At 49.6% G+C, this 25536-nt stretch overlaps 1 protein-coding gene across 3 annotated transcripts in view; it reads left to right on the top strand.

Annotated features, from left to right (window-relative positions):
* Positions 1 to 10912: 10912 nt before the first annotated feature.
* Positions 10913 to 25536, top strand: part of LOC111148533 (CDC42 binding protein kinase beta) — a 99875-nt gene continuing 85251 nt past the window's right edge. For all 3 annotated transcript variants that reach the window (XM_022505167.1, XM_022505165.1, XM_022505164.1), the window contains exon 1: positions 10913 to 11135. In XM_022505167.1, coding sequence (XP_022360875.1) covers positions 10961 to 11135 — 175 coding nt within the window. In that variant the 5' untranslated portion in view covers positions 10913 to 10960. The remainder of the gene's footprint in view (positions 11136 to 25536) is intronic.

Below are 25536 nucleotides of genomic sequence, written 5' to 3'. Positions count from 1 at the left end.
GTCTGTAAGGGTGGCCTGAGAGGAGGCCTGATTTCTGGCCTGAAGGACAGGTGACCTTGGAGAGAGGCAGCCCAAGTGTGGGGACTAGGGCTAGGGCAGGCGAGGGTGGGGCTGCTGGTGGGACCTGAGGCTGGTCCCAGGGCAGAGCTGACCCAGACCCAGGGAAGGAAGAGAGCTGTCCAAGGTTGTGCTGCCCACAAACGCCGCTAGGGCGGATGTCATCCCACTTGCAACCTGTGTCCTGCTAGCGGAGCGCTGGCCCCATCCCACTCTGAGCCCACCCACCACTGGGGACAGTGCTGTCACCAGCCCTCCAGCTTCTTCACCCCAACCCATTCCCAAAAGCCGAGGCTGGGCAGGATACCTGGTGGTGGGGCGGGGGTGGGGTGTCAGAGTTCTCATATATTAGGGCCTTCGGAGGTCTACCCACTGCCAGGAGCAAGGGTTAGGACCCAGCTGGCCATCCTGGGAGATCCCAGGACTCACCACCCCACCACGCCGCAGCTCCTGTCCTGGAAGGAGGGTATAGTATTATCCCATTCTATGGTGGAGGCAAGGGAACGGAGAGGCTGAGAAACCTGCCCAGGGCCGCAGAGCTGAGCGCGAGGCAAGGCTGGGATTGGCAGGGGGCAGACGAGACCTGCAGCTGACCCTCGCGCTGGGCTGGTGCTCTGGGGTACCGGGGCACAGGGAGGTAGGGAGGCACACCTCTCGCGGTGCCTGCACTTAACAGGGGCCACTCCCAGCTGGGACCCGGCCTATCCGGTTGGCCCTCCAGCGTCACCGTCACTGCAGCCCTGGGGACAGCTACGGGCTCAGACACAGACGTGGAGGAGGAAGCGGCTTGCCCCAGGGCTCCCTGCACAGAGCTGAGCCCAGACTCTGGGTTCCCGGCCCCTCCTGCTTCCAAGACCAGGGGCCTCAGGCGAACCCTGGAGCCATGGCTCTCCCCTCGCCCCAGGACGGGACGTTGAATCCCCGTGGACCGCCGGGGGCTGGGGGTCTGTGTAAGCCCTCGGACGGCTCAGACACTGCCCGCTCCCCGGAAGCCTCCTGGTGACTGCGATCTTCGGGCGTCGGCAGCTGGGCTCTGCCAGCCCCTCGGGAATCCTCTGCTCGCCGGGGGCAAAGCCTTGATGGTGCCTGGGGACAGACTGGAGCCAGACAGTGTGGGTGGGGGGCGGCGGGTGGGGGGAGACAGCCCTTTCCCAGCCCCGCCTGCAGGGTTCAAGGTCTGGAGGCTGAGCTGGCTTGAGAGGTGGGACCTGGCACCCAGATTCTGCCAGCTCCCCGCGTGGGGAGCAGCGGAGGAGGGCGCACCCCAAGCCTCGGTTTGCTCTTCTGAGACAGGCCGTTCCTGTCCCTGCCTCACCAGTCCTCAGTGGGTTGGTCTGCAAAGCGCCGTGCACAGAACACTTCGATGGTTTTCAGGTTTTGCTGCAAAGCCTTGCTGTCCTCCCCATAGCTGCCCCCAACACACACGCACTCTGGATGCCTCCTCCCTGACTCCTTGGTCCAGCGGGCACACGTGCTCCTTCTAGGCAGTGCGTGGTTCCCTCCCCACTGCTGTAGGTTCTGGAGCAGAAATCCTAGATCAGAGGCTCCAGAGCGCCCCACTTCTGGAGTGAGGAGCCATGGAAGGCTTCTGAGCAGGAGAGATGTGGTCAGAGCCAGCCTTTGGGAAGGTGCTTGGGGGAGACTGCCAGGCAGGGGGCGAGCAGGGCGGGAGGAGGGGGCGTGGGCTGTTTCAATCTCCACCTCGTCTCACCTTCCAGCATCGTCACCGCCAGCAGCTACTATCTGTAAGTAAACACAGCGGGACTTCTGCGTAGAAGGTGCCCAGTGGGACTGCAGGCTCTGGCCATGACCTCTGATGTTTTGCAGCCTCTGCAATGCAGGGACTCCATGTCCCTTTCAGATGAGGAGCTCGGGGTCACCGTCAGCCCGCTGATTCTGGTTGGGTCCCCTCACCCAGCCTGCACACACAGTTGCTGGGCGCTGCTGGTTTCAGTGCTTGGATGCCGGGAACATTCCTGGGGGCAATGGGGCATCTCAGGCAAGGCCATGCATGGGGGGATTGGGAGAGCAAGGCTTCAAACTCACAGTCCGGTCTATGTCAAGGTGCCAAGGAGATAAGCAGCAGCCCACTCAAGCGATGACTGTCCAGCCTTCCCTCGCTCCTTCCCTGCCACTCTCTCCGGGCTCCCAGCCTGCTTCCTTCATGCACGCACGTCTCCGTGGGCGCTTTCTTTGTGTCTGATCCTGGCAGGGTACTGGCTTATGCCCCTGACCTTCAAAGTCCTCCACGTTGTCAGCTGGGAGGCTGAGCAGGAGGAAGACAAACACGCTTCCGGAAGAGCCCTGGCCCAGAGACATGGGTGGCAGGAAACCTCAGGAGCCACCACCGGGATCACCGCGACTTCAGGACCCAGGCGGCAACAGGCAGGGACAGTGGAGCTGCTCCTGAAGGTTGCGGTCAGGGCCCGCCCATGCGAGTCCGGGCCTGCCCCCTCCCCGCCGTCTCACACTGGTCACCTCCGGTTCCCATTCTGTGCCTGGAAAGCCTCACCCAGCTGCCTCCTTCCTGTTCACGTCTTAGCTGCTGTAGCCCCGAGGGGCAGAGACCTCCCTGGGTCCCCCATTTCTGTAAGGCAGGCGCCCCCTCCTTCTCCATCATGTTGCCGTGTCTGCTTTCCTCGAAGCCCTGGCCACTCTCCAAAATTCTCTCTTCCTACCCCTCTGCGCCCTGGTCTGTGGTCTGCCCCCGGACGAGAGTGGACGTGCGGGCACCCGTCTGGGCCACTGCTGCACCCCCCGTATCTAGGGCCATGCTGGCGCACGGCGGGCCGTCAGCAGCTTTGGCTTGGTTGAGTGAATGGATCTCCATAATTTTTTTTTAAGATTTTATTTATTTATTTGACAGACAGATCACAAGTGGGCAGAGAGGCAGGCAGAGAGAGAGGAGGAAGCAGGCTCCCCGCTGAGCAGAGAGCCCGATGCGGGGCTCGATCCCAGGACTCTGAGATCATGACCTGAGCCCCATCTTAACCAGAGGCTTAAACAGAGGCTTAACACACTGAGCCACCCAGGCACCCCGGATCTCCATAATTTTTTAATGAGTGCAGGGACCATTATTGATCTTTGGGTCTCGGGTTGGAAGTTCAGGTTTTCCTGACTTAATTGCAGGTAACTGATAACGAATATTACTGTACATATGACTGCCTCCGTCAGAGTCCCAGCAGGGACTACAGGGAAATCAAGGACATCCTGCGCCCCGGCCCAGTGCGTAGAACCCATTCAGATTCTCCCTGACATTTGGGTTCGATGTCCCAGACCCACAGCTACCGCTCCTCTGCCTGCTGGTTCCATGGAATGAGGGACCAGAAACAGCCGGAGGGGCCAGGGGCAGCCTCAGCTCCATTCACTGGAAGCATGACTGTTTCCTGATGGAAGCATTCCCCTCTTGGACACCAGCCCAAGGTCACAGGAAGGAAAGCAAAAATTCTTCCAGTGTGTTGTTTGGTGTTATGGTGAGAGGGGACACTCCCGCCTCCCCTGCATGGCTCCTGGACCCGCGCATTTGGGCTGTGGAGGGATGGTCCTAGATGGTGCTTTATGGGTCAGGGCACACACCACAATCCAGACTGCGGGGTCCGAGGTGTTGACTCTCCTCCAGTGCCAGAACTAGCCTTCTGCAGACCACTCTGCCACTCTCTGAAGCCGGCTTCTTTGGGGTGTCAGGGCACAGGGTAAGCCCGGGGAATTTCACGGGCAAGGGCTGTCTGTCTGCTGGGCTTCCTCCACCAGAAAATGAGGCCTTCAGTCTAAGGTGGTGTTGCTTGCGTTGCCATGGTGATGAATAAATACGACATTCTCCAAGTCTACAAATGGTGGTGCGGCAGAAGCGATGTGGCTGGAAAGGCAAGTACTGACCTGGGGTATGCAAGAACCAGCCGCTGCCCTTTTCATGCTGGCAGTGGTCCACTAGGCAACTGCCCGTCCGCCGGGGCAATGGCACCATATTAGGAGCTCACTGTGGGGCCCTGACGTTGCTAAGGTGGGCACTCAGCTGTCATGGAAGCCAAGTCAGCCTTGGTGAGGGGAGTCCCCGTGTCTGAGCCCCTGTGTAGCAGCCCTCCCAGCCTCGTCAGTCACTTGCACATAGGCCTGTTGAGAAAGCCCTGGGACAGGGGAGGAAAGAGGCTGATATCCTCAGAATGGGTCACCTTGTCCACCTGACCCACAAGAGCCTCCTCCACAGTAGAAGCCGTTCCATGACATTTGTGCCCATCCCGAGCGACCCATCCACTTGCGTTTCCCCTCCAACTAGAAAAAGTTCATTTTTCCAAGTTTCTGATTGGCAGGCCAACCCGTTAGCTGCTGCCCGTGGACAAACACAGAAGTTTTGTCTCCTGGGAGAATCTGTCTTCGCCACTGGCTTTCAGGGTTTCTCCTGAGTGTTTGTAAAGCTGCAACCATCCTCCCCTGGCTATACCTGGGCAGACCAATCTTTAAATCAGGTCCACACTTTTTCAATCCTTTTTTGATTGGTCATGTCCCTTCCCATGAGGGTGTAGCTCTGTGTTCAGAAGAGTTGGCAAAACCGTAGGAGCAGATACTGTGGAGGCCAAACCACCTACTTTCTCGAGAAGTTTACTCGTTCCTCCCAGGTCTACTTGGGCTCAGTCTCATCTTATAATGGCCTGCCTCATGCACATACAGCTTTATGATTTAGTGGATAAGACACTGTTTTGTAATGGACAGCTTGGGTTGCATGGTTTCTTGGTGTCTGTGACAGGGTGTTAAGTCCCTGCTAAGGTCCAGCAGCAAGCCAGGAGCTGTCTTTGAACCAGAGAAGAGCTTTCGGTGGAAGCTGACATGGCCTTACTCCAAAACCCCGTGTATATACACAGGGATTTTCCTCTTGGGACTTGCCCCACCAAGAGTCTCTGCCACTCACTCTCACCACAGAGGGTCTGCTGGGCCTTAGGGGTCAGGTGGCAGGGTAGCTTGCACCAAAGCCCGGAGCTGCTGGAAAGCTCATTTGTGCTTTGGGTTCCATTAAAAAATGGCAGTCTTGGAGGGTACCCAGCAATGAGTCAGAGAAGCTTGCCCAAGCCATAAATGTGTCTATACAACCCAACAGGGACAGTTAGGCACTGTGCTGGGCCCTTCATGGTGGGCATTCCTATGTCTCGAAAGTCTTTATTTTCACCTTCCTTTCTTGAAAGTTATTTTTGCTAGGTATAGAATTCTAGGCTGGGGTGTTTTTTTTTTCCCCTTTCAATACTTTTAAAGATGCTGTTCCAGTATCTTATCATTTACATAATTTCCAATAGGAAACTTGATGACACCCGGAGAGCCTGGGTGGCACAGCTGGTTGGGTGTCTGAGTCTGGGTTTCAGCTTTGGCTCTGATCTCAGGGTTGGGAGGTCAAGCCCCATATCAGGTTCTGCTCAGCACCGAGTCAGCTTGAGTTTCTTCCTCCCGCCCTCTCTGCCTCTCCCTCCTCCTCTCTGTGTCTCTCAAGTAAATAAATACATATTTAAAAAAAGAGAAATTTGATGTCATCTTTATTTTATTCTTCTGCTTTTTTCCTTTTTTTTTTTTTAAACTGGGTTTGAGGAATTTAATTATGATGTGGCCTTAGTTTTTCCCCCATGTTTCTTGTGCTTGGGGTTCATTGAAATTCTTGGATTTATGAGTTTACAGTTTTCATTGAACTTGGAAAATTTTAAGCCATTATTTTTTCCAAATATTTTTTTTCAGTCCCTTCCCTTTCTTGTTCTTCTCCTTCAGGACCCCAATTATCCATACATTGGGCCATTTGATATTGCCCCACAATTCACACATACCATTCGTTTTTCTGGATTCTTTCTTCTCACGGTTCTATTGCTATGTGTTTACATTTGCTAAACTTTTCCTATGTAATGTCTAATTTGCCATTAATCCCATACCTTATGTTTTCAAGGAATTGTAGTTTTCATCCCTAAAAGTTCTATTAGAGTTTTAAAAAATGTCTTTTGTGATTCTATTAACTTTTTAACATACAGAGTATAATAACTTCTGTGCTAATTCTAAATTGTGTAAGTTCTGGGTTGGTTTATTAAACTGATTATTCTCCTTGCTATGGGTTGTGTTTTCTTGCCTCTTTGAATGTCCGGTCATCTTTGATTAGATGCCAGACAGTGTGATTTTATCTTTTTGAGTGCTGGCTATTTTTGCATTCCTATAAAAATTTGTTGCGCTGGGCACCTGGGTGGCTCAGCGGGTTAGTCCTCTGCCTTCAGCTCAGGTCACGATCTCAGGGTCCTGGGATCGAGCCCCACATCCTGCTCTCTGCTCAGCAGGAAGCCTGCTTCCCCTTCTCTCTCTGCCTGCCTCTCTGCCTACTTGTGATGTCTCTGTCAAATAAATAAAATCTTAAAAAAAATTTTTTTTTGTTGTGCTTTATTCTGGGATGTGGTTAAATTGCTTCAAAACACTTTGATATTTTGGGTTTTTTTAAAATAGGATGTTAGGTGGGTCTGGAGCAGTGACCAGTCTAGAGATAATTCCCATCTCCAAGGCACAACCTTCTTAAGAATGCTACCCAGTGCTGTTGAATTATGAATTTTTCCAGTCTGGCTGGTGGAAAACAACACTATTCCCAATCTGTGTGAGTACCAGGCAGTGTTTTCTCTAATCTTCTTGAATGGTTCTTTCTGTAGCCTTTGGAAGTTCTCCCCTCCCCCACACTAGTGCTAGCTGAAATGCTGCTGGATACTCACTCCAGGGGGATCCCCTGCAGATCTTCAGGGTTCTTTCTCTGTGCAAGGTTCAGGTTTAGAGCAGATGGCAGGCAGAGAAACACAAGAACTTCCCGGCAAGGACTGTGACCTTTGTCCAGTGTACATGTAATAAATTTATCAGAACTGAAATTGGGGGGGGGCATCAAGAGACAACAAATGTAGAATTCTCAAAGGAGGTGTAGGATTACCATATGTAGGCTGTCACAGAAATGCATGAAAACCTGTCCCACACTCTGGAATAAAAGGTGTGTCTGATGACATGGTCCTGCTGGGGTGTGGAGCAAGGGGCACACCTTCCTTTACCTGAAACCTAGGGAGTATGGCTTCCTAGGGATTGCTCAGAGAACTTAAGATGTGGCCCTCCCTTGGGGCCATCATGGACTGGGAATGGATTCCCAGCCAGGGAGGGAGGGCTCATGAGCTGCTTTGGAGGTAGAGTATGCTTTCGTGCTGGGACCTGCCTGCTCCTGAACATCTGTACAGCAAAGGATGCAAGAGTGTTTTCTGGGGACAGATATGAGTCATGGGGATGGGTCATCTTAGGTTCTGTCTAGTGGTCCCCACTGAGGGGTAGAGGGTCCCCTGCAGCCATGCATGAAGTAACACCCACCCAGAAAAGTGATGACATATCGCTCAAGAGAGGGAGCAGCAGGAGCCTGTGAATATCCCCAGGCACGAAGGGGTCGGCTTACACCCTGCCAGACCGGAGGCGGGACTGCAGCCTCCCATTGCCCGGGAAGTGGCTGCAGGTGGGTGGAAGCAGGGCCAGGCTAGCAGGGGCTCAGGAAGGAGCAGGGCAGGCACCAAGCACAGCCCCCGTCCCCAGTGCTTATCTCATGCCCCTCAAGCAGGGTGCAAAGGGAAGATGTTGAGTTAAATCAAGTTCCGAGGTGTCACTCTGCAAGCCTGGGCACTGATTCCCAAACTGAGTCACTTCAGCTTGAACTTACCGTGAGCGGTGTCCTTTGCAGGGTATTGAGCACAATGCTGGGCTTAGCCTGACTTGCTGCGCTGCACAGTCCAGAAACCCAGGGGAGCCCAAGTAGGAGCTTATTGTAAGGATACTGCTAGGGACTGAGGATGTCCCCAGAACTCATATGCCGAAATCCTAACCCCCAATGTGATATATTAGGAGGTGAGGACTTAGGGAGGTCATTAATGGGATTACTGCCCCATCAGAGGACAAATATCTCTTTCTACCACGTGAGAATACAGCAAGACAGCCTTCTATAAACAGGAATGGGGCCCTCACTCGAACGTGACCATGCTGGCACCCTGATTTTGGACTTCTAGCCCCCAGAACTGTGAGAAATACATTTCTGTCTATAAGCTACTCAGTCTACGGAATTTTGTTATAGCGGCCTGAAGTTATTAAGACATATACAGGGGAACTTCGTGGGTGCCTGAAGACACCGGGATTCTCTGGTCTGGAGGACCCAAGACCGCTCTATCCATCAGCTGGTCACAGAGCCCCTAGTCTCTGAAATAGTAATTGTAATGCATTCCACTTACCAATGTGAGCATTTACTAAGAGCCTAGAACTGTTCAAAGTGCACAGTGAATGTTCACTCATTTAGTACTTTCAGAAACTCACTGAAATACAGGGTAGGTCTTACAGTTGTTCTCTTCCTGAGACTGAGGCAGAGATTTCTAGTCTTCAGAGTAGTGGGCAAGACCTACTGGTACCCATGGTGCCAAATGCTGACCCAGAGTATAGGGTAAACTGCGACCTGACTCAAGTCAGCGAGTGAGGCCAGGCTGGGCTGAAAGGCAGTGCTCTAACAGCTTCGGGTTAAGCAGACAAAATGAAGGTGGTCAGGGCGGGGATTTGAAGGGGGAGGTCTTGGCAAGTGCAAAGGCAGAGGCTGGAGGGAGCAGAAACAGTGGGAGCAGCAAGGAGATCAGTGACACTGCAGTCAGAGACTGAAGAGAGGAAGACCAGGGTGGGAGAGTGGAGCAAGGCAGGCTGAGCCTGCTGGGTCTGAAGACGAGAGAGTATGTCCTCCAAACGGGGGCAGTGGGGGGATGGACACTGTTACACTTCCACTGAGACAAAGAATGGGGACCATTCCGGAAAAACTGGCATCCTATCACCCTACTTAAAAGCAAAGGTAAAGAGCTTGGTGTTTAGGGGCGCCTGGGTGGCTCAGTGGGTTAAAGCCTGTCTTCCGCTCAGGTCATGATCCCAGGGTCCTGGGATCAAGCCCCGAATCGGGCTCTCTGCTCAGCGGGGAGCCTGCTTCCCCTCTCTCCCTGCCTGCCTCTCTGCCTGCTTGTGATCTCTCTCTGTCAAATAAATAAATAAAACCTTTAAAAAATTTTTTGGTGTTTATCCTAAAACCAGTGGGAAGTCTCTGGTTTGGAGCCACGTGGTCTGGTCACCCCTACCTCCTCCCAATTAAAGTTGAGGTATCATACATACAAAATGAACAAATATTTAGAGTACAGTTCAGATTTAAAAAAATAAGTATGTACTGATCCGTCCCCAGGTGGTCTGATCAAGATACAGAATGCTCCTAGCCCCCAGTTCATAATCCACCCCTAGTAACATCTACTCTGATCTCTAACACCAAGATCGTTTCTGCCTGCCTTTTAAAGATTAAGGTATAACATATACAGAGTACAGTTTGAAGAACGTTACTTATACCTACCCCTGCATAACCACCACCCACATAAAATTATACGACACTTCCAGCAGCCAGGAAACTCCCTCCTACCCGTTTCCAGCCACTCCTCCCTCCAAGAGGTAGCTCCTATTCTGATTCCTATTTCCATACGTTAGTTTTGCCACAGGCTCCTTCGGTTTTCCGTCTACACATCTCTATCTGCTCTACCTCCTTGCCCGGGATCTGCTGAAGCCCCTCACCCTACCCGCTTCCTAGGGTTAGGCTTCCCAAGGCCTTGCACCCTCCCGCCCAGCTCTCAGCCACCCCGTGGCCTCAGTGACATCCCGTGAGCTCCAGGCGGCCCCGCTGTCCTGCCGCCAAGGGTCTGTTCGGGTGGGGGTGTTCTCCCTCACCCTCCTTACCCCGCCACCCAAATAAACCAACAAGCTCACTGACGCGGCGACTCGCTAGGCAAACCCGGCCTGGAGACAGCCGGCCGCTGTCCACCAAACTCCCACCCGAAGACATTTGCTTGCAGTTGGAGAGAGCTGCACAGCGAGTCTTAAGTAGCCACTGCGGGGCACCCCGAATTCACGAGGGGCTGGGTGGCCCCCGGGTCGCCGCTCTGCAGCGGCTGCAGCCAGTCCGAGCCTCGGGCTCCCGTGGAAGCCCGGCAGGGCCCCGCTTCCCAAGGCTGCTCCCAGCTCCGACGCGCCACGGTTTTAAACCAGAGGGTCACGCCGCCGAAGCCCCCCCGCCTCCCCGAAAACACCGGGTTCCCTTAGACTCCCGATGCGTGCGCGAGCACGAGCCCCGCAACCGCGGGACTGGTCCGCGAAGCGTCCCGCACGCCGCCCGGGCGCCCTTTGCGCACGCGCGGGCGCACAATCTCGGCGGCGCACTGGCCGCGCGCTCGCCCCGCCCCCGCCTCCCGGCCTTCCCAGCTTCCCGGACTCCCTACGGCAAGCGGCGAGGTCCCATCCCGCCGGGAGCCTGGAGCCGGGAGCGCAGGGGCGGGGCGGGGCGGGGCGGCGCGCTGAGGTCAGCGCGGCGGCGGCCGGCCCCGCCGTGGTTGGCTGCGCCCGCGCTGGCCGCGCCCTGGTTGGCTGCGGGCCGCGGGGCTGGGCCGCCGGGTCGGGGCTGGGGTCGGGGCTCGGGCGCCGGCCGGGCTTACGCTGCTGCGTTCGGCTCCGCGCCGCTCGGGGTCGGCGGCTGGCGGCGAAGGCGGGGAGGGCGCGGCCGCGGGCGGGGCTGAAGGGCTAGCGGCGGGGCGAGGCGAGGCGAGGCGAGGCGAGGGCGGGCAGCGCCGGGCGGGGCGGGCGGCGGCGCCGAGGGGAGGAGACCGGCCCATGGACCCGCGGGGCCCGGCGCCCCAGACGCTGCGCCGCCGGGACCGAGCCCAAGATGTCTGCCTAGGCCGGGACGCGACGACGCGGACGGGGCGGCGACGAGGCGCCGCAGCTGCCGGGGCTCGCGGCCGCCGGGCCCCCGAGGGCTCGCCCTGACGGACTGGCCGAGCGGGCGGCGAGAGTCCGGCGCGTTGGGAGCGGGCCGCGCGGCACCATGTCGGCCAAGGTGCGGCTCAAGAAGCTGGAGCAGCTGCTCCTGGACGGGCCGTGGCGCAACGAGAGCGCCCTGAGCGTGGAGACGCTGCTCGACGTGCTCGTCTGCCTGTACACCGAGTGCAGCCACTCGGCCCTGCGGCGCGACAAGTATGTGGCCGAGTTCCTCGAGTGGGGTAAGTGCGCGCGCGGCGCCGGCCTGCGCCTCCGCCCCCTGGCCTCGCCTGCTCTCCGGCCTCCCCGAGCCCCCGGCCCGCCGCCCGCTTCCCCTCGGGCCGCTCCTCGCGCCCTCGTCCCTTCGCGGCTCTCGGCCCTCCCTGCCCTCCGCCTCGGCCCTGGCGCGTCCGCGTTCGGCCGTCCCGCCCCCTCATCCTGCCCCTGGGAGCCACATCCTCCGTTCCCACCCCCACTCGCTCCCCGCCGCCGGCCAGAGCCCGGGCCGCTTCCTAGATCCACCCTCCCGAGTCTGGATATCATTTCCTGCAGCACTCCCCGGGAAATCCGCCCCCGCCCCTCGCTCCGGGGTCCAGAGTCGGCGTCGAGGCCCCCCCGCACGCCCTGATGGCCTGTGGGGGCTGCCGCGTGTGGTTTTTACCTCTGCGCGCCGCCCCCCCCGCTCGGTGGGCCCCCCATCTGCGTGCGCATTTCCGGGAAGCCCGGTTCTCTCGGACCCTCCTAGGTGACGGCCTGCGGCATGCCCTGGACGTCCAGGGCTTCAGCGCCCTTTACTGTAGCAACTCCAAGGGAGTTTTCCGGTGAAAAGCCTTGTTTTGCAAGAACAAATTGGGTTTCTTCGTAATTGCGCTGGTCTCTTGTAATAGGTGGGGGCAGCTGGACTGTCAGTATGTGGGAGTCGTTTAGAAACTTCGTTCATCTGATCCTTGCATGCCTGCTCTGGTTTATTCTGTAGCTCTCCAAGCATTGATCCGCTCACCTGTTTTGCTTTATGAGGACTAAAGTCTGATTAAGCCATTCGATGATCATTAGAATCCCGGAGACAGCTACAGGTGTAAAGGGAGACCCTTTTGATTCCTCTCTAACATGGGCGTCCTGTCCAGACCCTCAGACTCACTGGAACGACTTAGTAGGTAAATGCAGTGCTCATGGTCAGGCAGACCTAAGAAAATCTTATCCTGGGGTGGTTGCATCATTGGGCTAGGGCTGTGCAGTTTGAACCAGTAATTTCTAATCTTTGAGACTGATAAAGCTGATATTTACAGGAAGAAGCAAATGTATCCTGAGGTGAGGCCTCCTACTTGGCCAAATGGTAACTGGAATTTGAGATTCTGTTTACTAATTAAAACTTAAGTTGAGAGGGTTTGCTTTTTGCTCTCTAGTGAGATGTTTTGTAAGAGCAGCAGGAGAAAGGCAACTCAGAGCCCAGGACAGCCCTTTATGCTTTATTCTGGTAGGGACCACTGTGCTTGGTCGTACGCGGTATCTGTGAAATGTGGGCCTTCTCTTTCTGGGATCCTTTACCGGATGTGATTCTCAACCAAATAATTAACTCAGTTTCACAGTTGCAGAAAGCGAGGTCTTTGGTGCTTGTTACATCTGAGCCTTCTGGATATTGTATTTGCCTTTCCTTGCTGAGCATTGATGTTGAAATCCAGATGGTTCCACAATCGGGTTCAACTCTGTGCACAGTGTGCGGGTAGGAGTGTGACTGAAAGGAGAAGCGGAGGGAGGGTTGCTGTAGTGGTGAGGTGTGGCCTCTGTAGGCTGAAGTCTGACAACCGGACACTCTGGTTCCTGTGTAGCCCCCTCCCTGCCAGACTGTGCCGGCCACTCTGTGACCTGGTGGGTGTCACCGGAGCAGGCTCTTCTCAGTGTGGGTGGAGGTCTTATTTTATGAGATTTGACCTTTTCAAATGGAAACAGAAGATGTGCGCTATAACATCTTTGAAACTGTATTCTGGCGTTTTGGAATTTAGGGTTACAAATGAGTTATAGTGTCCTAACAACTCCGTTTGCAGGGAACTGTAAACCTTGACTTGCAGGGAAGAAAAATGGACTGAGGTTTAAGGGGGCATTTTAATGAAATTTTAATACTACTTCTAAATACTAGTAAAATAGGAAACAGTATTTAATCTCCTGCATGTTAGCATGTACACTTGTAACTCGCAGGGGTGCGTTCCTAATGAAGATGTGTGTACGGTCATCATGTAGTGTTCCTTAGAATGCCTGTGTATTACAACTGGAAGGTGAAGAATTGGGCCGTCGAGTGGAATTGTGGAGTGTTATCAGGTGTCCTGACTTCCGAGTAGAATTACTTCTGCTCTGGAAACAGAGGCGTAAGCCGTCAACCTGGGGTTGCTGTCTTCGGATTCGCACTTTGCGTGGTGTTTGAAACCTCCAGTGTGTAGATCCTGCGCGCAGAGGGCCAGCCTCTTCCCATCTTCTAAGTCTTGGTAGGTGTCTAATGACAAGTACGTAGAAATCTTGAAACTTAATGAAGAAATACAGCTATTCAGTTCAGATTTTGAGAGTTACTGAGGAATCTTTGAGGAAATTTGTAATGTATAAGTGATAAGTAATAAAGGTTTTTAAGGTTTTTTATTTTAAAAAATTGTTTTATTATAACAACAGGTGAGAATGGATTTTTTATTAGTTTCAGGGGTAGAATCCAGTGATTCATCAGTTGCATATAACACCCAGTGGTCATTCCATCATTTGCCCTCCTTAATGCCTGTCATCCAGTTACCCCCTCCCCTCCCACAACCCTCAGTTTGTTCCTTATGATTAAGAGTCTCTTACGGTTTGCCTCCCTCTCTGCTTTTATCTTATTTTATTTGTCCTTCCCTTCCCTTATGTTCCGTCTACTTTGTTTATTAAATTCCACATATGAAGGGCGCCTGGGTGGCTCAGTGGGTTAAGCCTCTGCCTTCGGCCCAGGTCTTGATCCCAGGGTCCTGGGATCGAGCCCTGCATCAGGCTCTCTGTTCATCGGGGAGCCTGCTTCCTCCTCTCTCTCTCTCTGCCTGCCTCTCTGCCTACTTGTGATCTCTGTCTGTCAAATAAATAAATAAAATCTTCCACATATGAGTGAAAAAATATTCCACATACGAGTGAAATCATGGCATTTGTCTTTCTCTGAAGTTTTATTTTAAGTTAATTTCAGTTTTTTAGAGATGCAATGCGTGGGTGCGGAGGGAGAGGGAGTGGGAAAGAGAAGCTCAAGCAGGCTCCACGCCCAGTGCAGAGCCTGACCTCTCGGCTCTGAGATCATGACCTGAACTAAAATCAAGAGTCAGGCACTTAACTGACTGGGTCACCCAGTTTCCCTGTTTTTAAGTTTTAGAAGAAGAGCTTCTGGCTCTTATTTCCTTTTTGCCATAGTGGTTGCATGGGACAAGAGTAAAGACCTTCACTGTAGGTCTTTAATTTTCCCTTGATTATGTTTATAGTTTGATTAGTTTCCTCTATGAAATCCTGGACTTCAATTTAAACTTGGAAATACCCTGCTTTGCATCTGTATTTCTTTAAGCTGTATTTTAATGCAAATTTCATCCCATTCTAAATAGAACATATGAAGCACTTTGAAATTTCTACAAATACAAGTAAATGAGATGAATTTGCTATCTCTTATCTTTGTTACATAAAAATACTTTTACATGCGTTAAATATTTTTTTTAATGGCTTAAATATAATGGCTAGTGTTACAGTTGGATGGAGCTGATGTTGGAAGTCCCAGCCTATTGGCAGTGGGTGGACTTTGGTGGCTCTGTGCTCTGACCCCCACATGGCCTGCCAACCAGGTGGGAAGCCTGGAGCTTGCAGCTGGTGTAGGCACGCCTCTGGGACATGGACCTTAGTGTGGGTTTCCCAATTTGCAGTCCAGGGCACCTTCCTTTACCCTGCCACTGTACTTCCTGTGTAAGGAAGAGAATTAATCCTTTCTAGCCGTCTTGACTCTCCTCATTTGTGATTTTTCTCGTTAGGAAGGCAGCATTACCTTCATCCACGTGAACTCCCAAAGCAGTTGGCACAGGGATCCCCGGCCCGAGGTGTGAGTGGGGAGGGCTCTACCGAACAAATTTAATACGCTCAGGCCGAAGTAGTGGGGCCGAACATCTCAAGATCCATTTTGGTTTGATACATAATGGCTCCTCCACATGGAATGTTTGTATAACATGGGAATGACTTAAACAGATGTTTTGAATAAGATCTAAATTTGGGGGAGATATTGGGATTGCATAATAAAAATTAAGTTAACATAATTTAGACTTGTAAGTAGCTATTTGAAATGCCTGGTGACATTGACTGCATGGCATGGGATGGGACAGTTGAAACCATTAAACCTAACATGCCAGCCTTACCTCTTCTCTGCTAAAACCTGGTCCATTGACATTTGGATGTCGGAGTGAACAGCAGTGTCTCTTTGTGTGTGACACAGTGTGTGTGTTAAATCTAGACTTCAAGTAACTAAGGTGGCATTGGAGTGAATGGGTTTCAAACAGGATGCCGCTGTGGGAGGCCCTTCAGAAGGTTTACGCTGTGCAGCGGACTGCCCGGGTGGACAGAGGCGGCCTCTGTTGCCCTTGCCCTGCCTCCGGTGCAGGGCCCGGTGCCCTTAGAAGTCTGTCTGTGCTGACGTCCGTGATGCTGGGTAAACACGGGAGCAAACGGGACTGTTAATTCCAAACTGTATTAAGTATGGTGAAACTATCAAGTGCTTTTCTTGGTAAAGAGACAAAAAATATTTTTGAGACTAATAAAGTAAAAGGATTTTGCTGGAAGAAACCAAATAGAGATTTTTTTACCTTTTTTTTTTTTTAATCCCAAAGAAGATAAAATTGAAGGAAGTTTTGAAGGAGTTTGTGGGTTTTGTTTGTTTTTTTTAAACTCATGAAAACCTTGTAATCACATCACCCTAACTAGTCCCCATAAGATAACACCTTTTTGTCCCTGTCCCAAGTTTAAGTTTGGTTCTTAGCTTCTTGGAATGGTCCAGAATGACAGTGTGTTGGGGTTATCTTAAATTTGTGTGAAAAGTTCACACAAATGCTCTCTTAATAAGGATTTAGATCTTAGATTTGAAACCAGACGTGTTTTGAGAATCTGAACTACATACGGACTTAAAAATCTACCAGAGACAACTGGTTTTTAAAGACACATACTGACAATGAAGGTCGTGCGGCGGGATCTGAGAGATCTGTGTTGCGCGGTAGGTTTTTGGTCAGTTTCATTGACTGGTAGGTAACTGACAACAAAATTGTTTTTAGATGAAAACGTTGTAAAGAGGATCAGTTACATGATGGGAGAACTTTGGATTTTGTTATCTTTAGGTAAGAATTAGAAATTCAGAGAGAATTTGAGTTGGATCACGTTTCAGTCCATTTCTGTCCTTGTATTGGAGCTGCTGTGGAGACTTGTAGAACTGGCTCGAAGGTGACTCCAGATGTTACGGGGACTGCGGTGATTTCTCCAGCCTCCACAATCACAGAGTCCTAAGTGTGAACTCTCTTAGGAATTGGAGTGACCATGTGGTCTGCCCTCCACCCCAACCCCGCTCTCCCTTCGGTGAACCACGCTCAGGACATTTTCCCTGATAATTTCGGACCAGCAGCCTTCTAGTGGGGGGTTCTCTTGTTTACTGGACCGTGATCCACATCGGTCTGCCTTGCAGGCACTTGCTTTGAAATACCTGTTTTGTTGTAGCCTTTTCCTTCCATTCCCGTCATCACTGGCCTTGCTGAAGCTCTCCAGCTCACGGACCGAAATGAATGCCTTTCTCACTTTAGGACTTAAATGCATCTGCCGGGTCGGCCTCAGACACTGCTGTTCCTTTCATCGCTCCCCTTTTAAATACTTCATATTCTGTTGCCTTTAATCAATCAGGTAAAACTGACCTAAAAAGACCCACCTAATCTTAGTTTTAGAAGTTGAGATTAACAGCAGTTCTGACCATACCCCGTGATTTTCTTCAAATATAATTTTACCTTTATTAAAGTAACGCATTTAGTTAGTAACACTGGGTTTTTAACTTTCATAAGCAGCCACTTTTTTTTTTTTTTAATATTTATTTACTTGACAGAGAGATCACAAGTAGACAGAGAGGCAGGCGGAGAGTGAGAGAGGAGGGGAAGCAGGCTCCCTGCTGAGCAGAGAGGCCGATGCGGGGCTCGATCCCAGGACCCTGAGATCATGACCTGAGCTGAAGGCAGAGGCTTAACCCACTGAGCCACCCAGGCGCCCCGTAAGCAGCCACTTTTAACCCCTCTGTTGCTGTTTGATAATCATCTGTCTAAGGATTGTGTTCAGCTGCTGGTAACAGCCAGCTAACAGCGACTCACCCCAAATCAAGGCGACTTCTGTCTCATGTGGAATTGGGGTGTGAGGAGGGCAGGTCTGGTAAATAGCTCATTCCAGCAACTCTTTAGGGACCAGGGCCCTTTCCTGCTCTTGGTGCAGCATCTGATGGTGGCTGTCCCCTCTGCATTCCAGGCGGCAGGGTGAAGGACGAGGGGACGAGTCTGGGGGCTTGTGGCTGTTCAGCAGTTCCTGCCTCAGATTCCATGTCTCTGTGAATCTTGCGCCGCTGACTTCTGGTGTTTCTGTTTCAGATGTTATCTGTTGACTTCTTACCCGCGGAAGGGAAGGTTATAGAACTTTCATGTACCTTCACTGCCCACCTGTCCTCTCTCTCCCTTTTTCTAAATATGTTTTGTTTAAATTGGTAGTGTTTGTGTGTTCTCACTAGGTAAACATCTTAACTAAGGCACATAGCATGCAGTTAGTTCCCTGTCTTTACCGAGACGGAATTATTTCTGTGTTTACTAGAATGAGGTAGGGTGCTTCCCTTTAGCTTAGAAGCCAGCGTACAGCTGAGTAGAGTCTGGGTTTTGTAGCTGGAACATCGCACACTGCCCCACCCAGCCTGTCACCTTCCACCCCTCAAAGCCTTTCCTTTTCCTGTTCTTATTGAGACTTTTGTGTTCTAGGCCCAGTGCTTAGCAGTACTCCTAGCATTTCTCTTTATTCCTTATGGGAATTTTTTTGGTGTCTTTTGAATTCCCCTTTCTGGATTTCATGTCTTTTTCATTTTGGTACAGTGTGTCTTCTAGGATAAAGGGTTCATCAGAGATAAATTTTTGAGACCTACCCTGTCTGAAAATGCCTGTTCTTCCCACACTCTTAAGTGGCAGACTGTGGGTACTGAATTCTAGGTTGGCAGTAATTGTTCCTCAGAAGTTTGACAGTGTCGGTCCATTACCGCCCGCCTTCCGTCAGCAGCCCGACCCCATAGTGACCCCAGGACTTTGTGTGACTTGTCTTATCTGGGGACTCTCGGGGTCTTCTCTCCACCCCCAGCATTCTTGGGTCTTTCTGGTGGGGACACTGAGTCCGTCAGCTCTGGAAACTTTTCCATATTGTCTCTTGATCTCATCCCTGAGTTTGGTGCTGTAGCCTTCTCGATCTATTATTCGGTTGTTGGACCTTCTGGAGTGTTCTGCTACTTCCCTTTTCCTACTTTTTCCTATTCACTTATCTGCTGCTTCTGTTTTTTCTGGAAGAGTTTCTCAATTGTATCTTCTAGTCCTTACATTGGATTTTTATTTCTGCCATCATCTGTCATTACTAAGTGTTTTTGCTCTCAGCATTCCTTTTTATAACATCCTATTTTCATTTCACGAAGGCAATGCACTTTTTTTTTTTTTTAAGATTTCATTTATTTATTTGAGAGCAAGAGCACGTACCTGCACACAAGCTGGGGGGAGGGGCAGAGGGAGAAGCAGACTCCCCACTGAACTGGGAGCCTGCTGGAGCCTGACATGAGGCTCTATCCCGGGACCCCAGGATCACAACCTGAGCCCAAGGCAGACGTTCAACTGACTGAGCCACCCAGGCCCCCTCGCAGTGTTGTTTTTTTTTTTTTTTAAGATTTTATTTATTTATTTAACAGAGATCACAAGTAGGCAGAGAGGCAGGCAGAGAGAGAGGGGGAAGCAGGCTCCCTGCTGAGCAGAGAGCCTGATGCGGGGCTCGATCCCAGGACCCTGGGATCACGACCTGAGCTGAAGGCAGAGGCTTTAACCCACTGAGCCACCCAGGCGCCCCTCGCAGTGTATTTTTTAAAAGGTTTTTTATTTTTTATTTTTTTTATTTTTATTTTTTTTTTTTTTAAAGATTTTATTTATTTATTTGACAGAGAGAGATCATAAGCAGGCAGAGAGGCAGGTAGAGAGAGAGGAGGAAGCAGGCTCCCCGCTGAGCAGAGAGCCCGATGCGGGGCTCGATCCCAGGACCCCGGGATCACGACCTGAGCCGAAGGCAGCGGCTTAACCCACTGAGCCACCCAGGTGCCCCTTAAAAGGTTTTTTAAAAATTGATTTACACATATGCATTTATGTTATGTAGACATTTTGTTTCCTATGCTGTCTCTCCCTTCTGAGTCCTTGTTCTCCTCTTTCCTTCTTTGGTCTTTGTCTTTGATGTCAGAAGCTTTTCTCCAAATTTTTGCCGATTATTGGCTGTCTTTTTATAACTGTGAGTGGGCTGATTGGAAACTCTCCGTGTGCATGGACAGACCTTTTTTTAAGTGTTGAGTCTTACTGTTGGGAAACAGGACGGGGCCTGCTGATATGATGAACACTAGCAGAAGTTGCTAAAGCAGTTGTTTCTTTGGGCCTGTCAGTTTCCCCAGAGAGGGGTTTCTGGTGTCCTGCCTGGGTAGTGGGGAGTGGTGTGGGATATGCCGGCTTTTTGGGAAGGTGGGGTAAGGTGGAGAGTTGAAGGAAGGGGGAAGAAGCAGAAGGAGTTCTGGGGTGTCACTGCTTCTCCCGGACATTTGAAGCCGGTCTTGTTTCCTCTCTGTTAGCATTGAGACCCGCAGAGCTCCTGGGGCTGCGGATCATTCCTAAGCTGCCTTACTCCTACCTCACATGCAGTAACTTGGGGTTTTCTAGCTTTGCTGAATTAGTCATCACTTGTCCATTGGCTTTTCCCACTGTGCAAAAGTATGCTAACGTTTCTAGGCTGCTGTCCTCTCCTGTCACTCACCCACCAAGTATTTTTTTTTTTTAAAGATTTTATTTATTTATTTGACAGAGATCACAAGTAGGCAAGAGAGGCAGGCAGAGAGAGGATGAAGCAGGCTTTCGGCGGAGCAGAGAGCCCGATGTGGGGCTCGATCCGAGGACGCTGGGATCATGACCTGAGCTGAAAGCAGATGCCTTAACCCACTGAGCCACCCAGGCACCCCCCCACCAAGTATTTTTTAAGGACTTAAAAGTACCAGGCACTGCAGTGATGAACAGAATCCCTGTTCTCCTGGGGCCCGTGTGATCCATGAGGCTGTTTCCCTTGGTAATCACAAGCTATCATTTTAGGAGCTTTTTCAGATAGTGTAAGGCTAAAGTGGGTGTTCTGAAAGGTAGTCTAGTTTTCCTTGCTGTGTAAAGTCAGAGGGATAGTTTCTATTTTCTTTGACTTGGATGTGTTGGCATTTCTACTCCTGTGCTTATTCACTTATTAGAAAGCTTCTCCTGTAATAGAAGGGAGATTTGGGAATAAGGGGGACAAGTTTTTCTGTAGGAACTGCATCCCAGGGCTGGCGGCGGGGGATAGGAAAGGGATCTGAAGAAGGGAGAGTTACAGGATGGGTACACTGAAAGGAAAAGTGGAAAGTGCTTCTTCAGATGGCTGGGGAGCGGCCACTCTAGGATGGGCTCGGGGCGAAGCAGGGAGGGACCTCTGGAGGTCCACAGTGCGGAGATGTTTGCAGTTGGGGGGTGTTTGTGACCCAGGGACCATGTGTATAAGCTTTGATCTTTCTTAAACTGACATGGAGCTGATTCTGTTTAAGATCTTGGTATGCAGGAAGGTACCCCCAGCTATTTATTTATTTATTTAGATATTATTTATTTATTTGACACTGAGCTCATGTGTGCCTGCGCCTTAGCGAGTGCATGAGGGCACGAAGTGGAGGGAGGGGCAGAGGGAGAAGCAGACTCCCCACTGAGCAAGGGCCCTGACCCGGGGTTCCATCCCAGGACCCCCAGAGCATGATCTGAGCCAGAGGCAGACACTTAACTCTCTGAGCTGCCCAGGTGCCCCAGGTATCACCAGTTTAAAATCAAGAGCAGAAGAAGAAATGTTCTTGCCACTCATAATTTTCTAAAAACAAGTAACAGAAATGAAATCCAAAGGTAAATAGACCTCCTTTACCATGACACCCAAATTAAATTTTAAAGCTTTTGCTGTTTTACTTTACTCCTTTCATGTGAAAGAATTGAACAGAAATTGTTGCATTTTTCTCATTTTGTTTAAAAAAATTAAAAATAGGAAACTGAATTTATTTTATTTTTTTAAAGATTTTATTTATTCATTTGACAGACAGAGATCACAAGTAGGCAGAGAGGCAGGCGGGGGGGGGAGGGAAGCAGGCTCCCTGCTGGGATGTGGGGCTCCATCCCAGGACCCTGAGATCACGACCTGAGCCGAAGGCAGAGGCTTTAACCCGCTGAGCCACCCAGGTGCCCCTGAATTTATTTTTTTTAACTTAAATGTTATTTTTAACTGGAAATGCTATTTTTTAAAATTTATTTTTTAGTTTAATTTTTTCTTTAAAGTAGGCGCCACACGCAGTGTTGGGCTTGATTGAATTCATGACCCCGAGATCAAGAGTTAACAGGTTTTTGCACTGAGACAGCCAGGGGCCCCTGGAAGTAGCATTTTTATTCTTCACTATTGAGAAAGATTTGATTTCGTAATTACTGGGAATACAGTAATCTTTTAAAAATAATTTTGCAGGGCGCATGAGTGGCTCAGTGGGTTAAGCCTCTGCCCTCGGCTCAGGTCATGATCTCAGGGTCCTGGGATCGAGTCCCGCATCTGGCTCTCTGCTCAGTGGGGAGTCTGCTTCCCCCCTCCCTCTCTCTGTGCCTACCTGCTATCTCTCTCTGTCAAATAAATAAATAAAATCTTTAAAAAATTATTTTTGCAGCTCTGTCGCAAGTGGACTTCTTTTTTAACTGCAAGTATTTGAGATCAGAGTGTTGAAAAATGTTTTAAGTGTGTTAACAAGCCACCCTTCTGATGTACCTTTACAACTGATCTGGGAAAATGTCAGAAAGCACTGCTCTCGAATATGTGCACTGTACTGTCTCGCAGCCAGTTGGGAAGTCACCGGGAGCGCGCTGTTCCCGGTTTCACCGGTTCATTAAGGCGCCAGGAGCGGCGTTTGTATTAGATCGCGTCAGGACAAGAAACGCTTCTGAGAACTTCACTATGGCTTCATGTAACCAAAGTGATGAGCCTGGGTATATTTCCTTTTACAAATACTTATTTTTCTAAAAAGCAAGGTTTGCCTTTATGGACTTTTGATAATCCTTGTGAAATAACACATGAAGAGGGTTACTGGGACAAAAAGTGATGTCGATCAGCAAGATGAGAGAAACTTAAATTGCACGACTGATTAAGTTTATTTTAGTGGAAAAGAAAGATTTCTCTGGCATTTAGAGTTATCAGGTGGTTTATTTACTCTTTCTTTCTCTCTTTTTTCTCTCTTTCTCTCCTTGGAAGCAGCGTTATTGAGGTGTAACTCGCACACAGTTTACCTGTTCAAATTACACGGCCCAGTAGCTTTGATACTTTCCTGGAGTCGTGTGGCCGTCTCCACTGTTGAATCACAGACATTTTGGTCACCTCTGAAAGAAACCCTGTACTCTTTTGCTGTCAGCCCTAAGCAGCCACTGATCTCATCTCATCATGTAGTTGCCTCTTCCGGACATTTCCTGTGGTCTTTTGGGACTGGCTCCTTTCACTTAGCATAATGATTTCAAGGACATCTCTGTATTTCATCCTTTCAGTTCCAGATAACGTATATTGCACAGATAGTCCACATTTTGTTTATCTCTTCATCAGCTGGTGAATACTTGGGTTGTTTCTTCCTTCCGGCTGTTACGAAGAATGCCGCTGTGGTCATTAATGTACCAGTTTTGCTGTGGACATACGTTTTCATTGCTCTTGGGCGTATCCCCTGGGCTGGAATTGCTGGGTCACTCAGTGACTTTATGCTTAGCATTTTGGGGAACTGCCAGATTGTTTTCCATAGCAGCTGTCCCAGTACACATTCCCACTAGCAGCATATAGGACTTCCTATTTCTCCTTATCCTTGCCAAGACGTGCTGTTGTCTTTTATTCTTGCCATCCTAGTGAATGGTGTCTCATTTTAGTTTTGATTTACTTTTCTCTAAAGGCTACCAGTGTTGAACATCCTTTCTTGTGTTTATTGGCCACTTGTATATCTTCTCTGGAGAAATGTCTGTTCTTTTGCCCATTTTTAAATTGTGTTGTCTTTCTGTTGTTGAATTGTAAGGGTTCCTTACATATTCTGGGTATTAAACCTTTACCAAATGTGTGATTTGCAAATATTTTCCTCTGTACTGTGGGTCTCATTTCACATTCTTGATGGTTTCCTTCGAAGCACAAAAGTTTTAAGTTTTGATGAAGTTTAATTAAATTTTGTTGGGGGTGCTGGGTGGCTCAATGGGTTAAGCCCCTGCTTTTGGCTCAGGTCATGATCTCAGGGTCCTGGGATCGAGCCCCACATCAGGCACTCTCCTCAGCAGGGAGCCTGCTTCCCCCTCTCTCTGCCTACCTCTTGGCCTACTTGTGATCTCTCTCTGTCAAATAAATAAATAAAAATCTTTAAAAAAATTTTTTGTTGATTTCTGGTGTCCTATCTAAGAATCCGTTGCCAAGGGCACCAGGGTGGCTCAGTTGCTTAAGTTCAGGTCATGATCTCAGAGAGCTGGGATTGAACCCCAGGGAGGGCTCCCTGCTTAGTGAGGAGTCTGCTTGTCTCTTCCCCTCCCGCTGGTCATGCTTTCTCTCTCTCTCTCTCAAATAAATAAGTTAATAAAAAAAAAAAAAAAGAATCCATTGCCAAATCCATGGTTCCAAAGATTTATACCTGTGTTTTCTTCTAAGGGTTTTATAGTTTCAGATCTTACATGTAGGTCTTTGATCCATTTTGAGTCAATTTTTGTGTATGGTATGAGACAGGGAACCTCATTCTTTTATCTCTTTTGCATGTAGGTATCCTCTTACCCCAGCAGCATCTGTCGAAGACACTCTTCTTTCCCCACTGAGCGGTCTTGTGTATGGGTTTCATTCTGGGCTCTCAGTTGTGTTCTGTTGAGAGTTTTGCCAATCTTAAATGCCAGTACCTACGTTGTCTTGATTACTCTTGCTTTTTAGTAAGTTTTGAATTCAGGTAGTGTGAGTTCTCCGACTTTGTTCTTTTTCAAAATTGTTTTGGCTGTTTTGAGTTTCTTGAATTTCCATATGAGTTTTAGGATCAGCTTGTCAGTTTCCAAAAAGACGCCATCTGAGATTCCGATAGAGGTTGCATCGAATCTGTAGATGAATTTGGGGAGTATTGCCATTTTAACAATATTAAGTCTTCTGTCTATGAACATAATGTCTTTCCACTTATTTAGGTCTAAATTATTTTTCAAACATATTTGGTAGTTTTCAGAGTTTAACATGTTTTTCTTTTTTTTTATTGCAAAACGTGTGGTATAAAATTTGTCATTTTACCTTTAAAAGTGTGTTTATTTGGTTACATTAATTACATTCACAAAACAGTGAATAAGAAATAGAAGATTTGCAATTACTAAATTATTCCTAAGGTTTTTTAAAATGCTATTGTAAATGAAATTGTTTTCTGAATCTCACTTTCAGATTATTCGTTGCAAATGTATACAAATAACAATCGATTTTTTTTATAGTGATCCTGTGTCCTGCAGAATTGCTGAACTCATTTATTAGTCTGTTAGTTTTTAGTGGATTCCTTAGGATTTTTGTATATAAGATCATGTCACCTGTGAATAGAGATAGTTTGGTTCTTCCTTTCCAGGCTGGATGTTCGTTCTTCCTGTCGTCTCACTGCCCTGGCTGGATCCTCCAGCACAGTGCACGATAGAAGTGGCAAGAGTGCACGTTCTTGTCTTATTCCTGATCCTAGGGACAGAGAATGTAAATCTTTCACCATTAAGTATGCTCACAGCTGTGAGTTTTCGTTAGCTGTCCTTTATCAGATAGCGGAAGTTTCCTTCTTTTCCTAGTTCGTTGAGTTTTTTCCTAAAAGGGTATTGAGTTTTGTCAGCTACTTTTTCTGGGTCCCTTGAGATAATCATGTTTGTTTTTTTTTAAGATTTTATTTATTTATTTGACACAGAGAGAGATCACAAGTAGGCAGAGAGGCAGGCAGAGAGAGGGGGAAGCAGGTTCCCCGCTGAGCAGAGAGCCCAATGTGGGGCTCGATCCCAGGACCCTGAGATCATGACCTGAGCTGAAGGCAGAGGCTTTAACCCACTGAGCCACCCAAGCACCCCAATCATGTTGCTTTTGTTTTTCAGTTTGTTGATTTCTGTTATATGGCATTAATTGTTGTATGTTGAACCAACCTTGAATTCCTGGGATAAATCCCACTTGTTCATGGTGTACAATTCTTCTGTGTTGGCTGGATTTGGTTTGCTAGTACTTTGTTGTGGATTTTTACATCAATATTGTAAGAGATACTGGTGTGTGTTTTTTTCTTTCCTTAAATGTCTGTCTTTGGTTTTG

The sequence above is a fragment of the Enhydra lutris genome, unplaced genomic scaffold (assembly GCF_002288905.1).
Source record: "Enhydra lutris kenyoni isolate GAN:26980312 unplaced genomic scaffold, ASM228890v2 scaffoldscaffold20, whole genome shotgun sequence".
In the NCBI taxonomy this organism is placed as follows: domain Eukaryota; kingdom Metazoa; phylum Chordata; class Mammalia; order Carnivora; family Mustelidae; genus Enhydra; species Enhydra lutris.
This window is presented reverse-complemented; position numbering and strand designations above follow the sequence as displayed.